Genomic DNA, 4,489 nt, shown 5'->3' on the forward strand with positions numbered 1-4,489 from the left:
AAAAAAAAAAAAAAAAAGAGGGGGCAAAAAAAAAAAAAAAAAAAAAAAAAAAAAAAAAGAGGAAGTAGCTCGTTAATCATTGTCTTTCTTTGATAGCCTAATTACAGTACCCGGTATATATATATATATATATATATATAAAATATAATATTTTCTTATTTTTTCCCCTGCAAACATACAACATTTCCTCTCTTTTTCCCCTTCTCTTTTTTCCACAAAAAAAGCTCTCGTCTATTTCTTCTTTTTCTCATTCTTGTTCTTCTTCTTGCGAGAATCTACGCTTCGTACAATGGAGGCGGAGAAAAATGGTGGAAAGAAGAGTAAGAATGGAGTCAATCCAAAACCAGATGATGACCATGATCAACATCATGTTGATAATTATGATGATCAAGTACGCATGATGAACAACCCTGACGAAGTTCAAGTTCCAGATCAAGATCAAGAACTGTTGCCTTTTGTGTGCCGAGTTTGTAAGAAGCGATTTAAGTCTGGAAAAGGCCTCGGCGGCCACAAGACAATGCACGATCTCCCACCCAAAAACAACAAAAGAAAAGCCATCATTCAAGATAATGATGATGAGGAAGAGGAAGAAGATGTTCCGATTTGCTTCCTTTGCGAGAAAAGTTTCCGGTCGATGAAGGCGCTTTGCAGTCACATGAGGGTTCATCCTGATAGGGGTTGGAAAGGAATTCAGCCTCTTTCTGCTGTTCCTGGCGGTCATTATGTGATTGATGATGATAATTCTTCACCTGTCAGCGCGAAGAAAGGTAGCGGCAACCGTACAACCAGCGGCTGCTCCTCCTCCTCAGAGGGCTCGGAATTATTATCCGTTCTTGATCGGATAAATAAGAACAAAGGAAAAACAAAGAAAGAAGAAGGGAATAATCATTATGTATGCAATGTTTGCAATAGTTCGTTCACAAGTTACCAAGCCCTAGGAGGTCACAAGTCGGGTCACAACGGGACTAAAAATTTTAGCAAGAGCAAGATCGATAGCCGCAAGAGAAAATTATCTGATTCGGATTCTGATGATCATGGTGCTGATTTGTCGCGGTCTGCGGATAAAACAGCAGCAATATTTACGGATGATAAAGATGATGTTTCTCGTATAAAGGGCGATAGTAAGATCAATAGCCACTTGTCTAATTCGAATGCTCATAGCGAATATGATTCGTCGCGGTCTGAAAAGAATGATAGAAAGGGTGTTTATAAACAAAAATTGGAAACTACGAATAGTCTTTTAATTAATCAGTAATAAGCCAATGGTCAATTAATGATAAATCGAGATCAATCAGAAAAATGAAAATAAGAAAAGATTGTTAGAATTTTTTTTTTTTTTCAGATTTTTGGCCCGTTTAGTTCGCCGATTCAAGTTTTTAATTTAGATTGAGATGTGATTTTATGTGAGTTTTTTACTATAGCAAAAAAATTAGATGTGATTATTAGCTGCAAAATTTTAATGATATACAACAAAAGTATTTCAATGATATATACAACAGAAGTATTTCAATGATATACAAAAAAAGTATTTCAATGATATACAACAGAAGTATTTCAATGATATACTTTTGTTTCCAATGGCAATGGATTTAATTTCAATGATATACAACAAAAGTATTTCAAAAATATACTTTTGTTGTATATCATTGAAATTAAGTTGTGGCAAAATTTCCTCCCACAAGGCTGCTTACATGTCTCATTTGATTGTTTTATTTGGGTGTGTTGAACATTTCATATTATTTAGTGTGCATGGACATCCACTTACAAAAGTCGTGTTCTACAGAGGTTATAATTAGTTAATTATTGTTGGTTTCTACTTCTCATATTTATCCTTAGAGAAGAATATTTATATAAAAAAAAATACTGTATCAAATATGTGGAATTCTTAGACCGTTCGATTTTATCAAAAGTAAAAATAGGCGAAGCTGGGTTTGATCAATAGATAAAATAGTCAAAATTGATAGTTATAATATATGGTAACCATGATATTATATAATATATTATAAGGAAGTGAGCTGGGAATGAAGAAAGAAGGAGAGCTAGCGACCCCCTTATGTAATATATTATAATATAGTATATGGTAGCTATAATATTATATATTATATACATATATATGGTAGCCATATATTATATACAACGTAAACTAAAAAACTAAAATTTAAAAGGCTTGTGAGATGAAATTTAAATGGAAAAGGAGAGAAATAGTTTGACTTGGTCAACGCATTGTAAGGGCCAAAAGAGAGAAAATAAAATAATCACTACAAGAAATTTAGGACTTTACCCACATATATATGTTGGTAAAAATTTTGTGTAAGGAAAACCATTTTACCTACACATTTTAAAAGTGTCAACATATGTAGGTTAAAACTGTGTAGAGAAAAGTCCTTACCACATTTTTCTTTTTGCGATACTGATATAGTAGCCATATATAATATTATAAATATATATATATACATATATATATGTATTGTTGGCTTTTGTTTGACTACAAATGTCACGAAATATGCTCTTAAACCACATCAAGCTTGAAAACCAAATGCAAGATCTGATAAGCCACCACTCTTTAACTAAGCTACCATGTATTTTGTATTTATTTCCTTTCGTTACTAGCTAGAACCTAATTAAATAATTTGTCCCATACTTTGAGATATTATAGTCTTTAATTGCTTCCTTTAAATGGAAAATATATATGGACTAAATTAAATATGTGAATGCGATGTTTGTCGAGCAAAATCCAGGAGCTCTTCTTTGGTGGAACCCACGCAAAGATTTACTCCCACTTGTTTTTCTATAAAACGTTAACAACACTTGCCGCGGATGATATATGTGTGATCTGTCAAGAATAAAAACAAAAGTTAAAAAAGAAAAACATAAACAAGTTTAAATCATAGAGAATTCTATCATAGTATTTTTTGTTAAATCATAGAGAATTTAATTTTGCTCATGCAAACGAATAAACACACAGCAAACAAAAACTGAAGTAGATCAGAAAATAATTCAATTAGGTGGCCTCTCCATTTGGTTTGGCGTGCAAAAGGCATATTTTTGACGTTATATGGTCATGATCATATCTATAAAAGAAGTAGAACAAGCAATTAAATACCTATATATATCTTTTTTTTTTTGGTGAAGAATGAAGATGTATATAAAATCATTATGAGCGTGTGTGTATATATATATATATATATATATATATAGGTGCATCATATTTATAGCATATGTTGCATGCCTTTTTTCCTTTTTTTTTTTAACTTGTTAGATGGTATTAACTATTTATGGGTTTAAGTCAATCAAGGGGCGTATACAACTATATATTAATTTCAGTTGTCTCTAATTCAAGAGGTAGAAAATATCTCTTCAAATACAATAAATGATACCCTAAATTAACTATATAACTGATAAGGCCTTATATATCGTTTATTATATTAGATTATATTCAGATAAAAGAGGAGGAGAGTAGAGGACATGCAATTACAGGAGACTGGTTGTGTAACGACAAACCACATCAAGCTTGAACAGTTTCAAACTGGAGATAAAATGGTTTCAAACTGGAGATTCATCTTCCGGCGTTGCTTTCAAGTACTTGTCACGTATTTTTAAAAATGCATTTTCTACTGTCTCGGTGATTGAGACAATATAGTTGACAACGTTATAATCACAAGCTAATTTCTTGAGTACATAACATGAAAACAAGAGAGTGATCACCCACCCAAGAAAACTAGTACTGTATTATTAATATTGTTTTGGGTCTGATGATCGGCTAGGAATTCGACGACACCGTAGGCGATTATCACGGACAAAAAGGAGACCATGATCCAGGGATGTTTGTCAAATGGGGAGGAAGTTTCAGACTGGAACTTCACTGGAATGAAGCCACTCAATATAGTAATAACCGATATGATGATGCGCGATGACATTCCCAACTGGTTCTCCTACTTTCACCTGATCATTGAAAAATAATGATAGTAATAATAATAATAATAATAATAAAAGCAGACAGAACAGCCAAATTAGTAAAGGAACAAAGCAGTTACAACGTAAACTAAAAAACTCATATTCCTTAAGAGGGGGATGGTGTATAGGGTTCATAACTACTCCTCTTACTGCAGGACGCTTACTTAGCTAACATTTAGATGGCTCTACCAAAACTTTTCTGGTTTACCCTAACATTTCCCACTTGTCCAACTGTTGTTGAGCAGACCAAAAACCTACTAATATATAAGAACACATTCCCACCAATTCCCCCCAAAAAAATAAATTTGTATGAGATTAGAACTAGTAACCAATCCTACTATTGAAGTATTGAAAAAACTCATATAGGCAAAAAATCTCAAATATCCCCTAACTAAGCTGCTGTCACGATGGATCAAACTGGGGGGGGCAGACAGATTACAACGTAAACTAAAAAACTCATGTTCCTTAACAAAAAGATTAATTACCTAAACGGTTGGTCAGAGAATTGAAGCTGCTGTGACGATGGATCAAACTG

General features: G+C 32.9%; 1 protein-coding gene across 1 annotated transcript; it reads left to right on the top strand.

Annotated features, from left to right (window-relative positions):
* The first annotated feature begins 289 nt into the window (after positions 1-289).
* Positions 290-1,255, top strand: LOC21406539 (zinc finger protein 62). Its single transcript, XM_010094104.1, has one exon. It carries the CDS (start codon positions 290-292, stop codon positions 1,253-1,255), a length of 966 nt encoding a protein of 321 aa, XP_010092406.1.
* Positions 1,256-4,489: the final 3,234 nt, after the last annotated feature.

This window comes from Morus notabilis, unplaced genomic scaffold (genome assembly GCF_000414095.1).
Source record: "Morus notabilis unplaced genomic scaffold, ASM41409v2 Scaffold337, whole genome shotgun sequence".
NCBI lineage: Eukaryota > Viridiplantae > Streptophyta > Magnoliopsida > Rosales > Moraceae > Morus > Morus notabilis.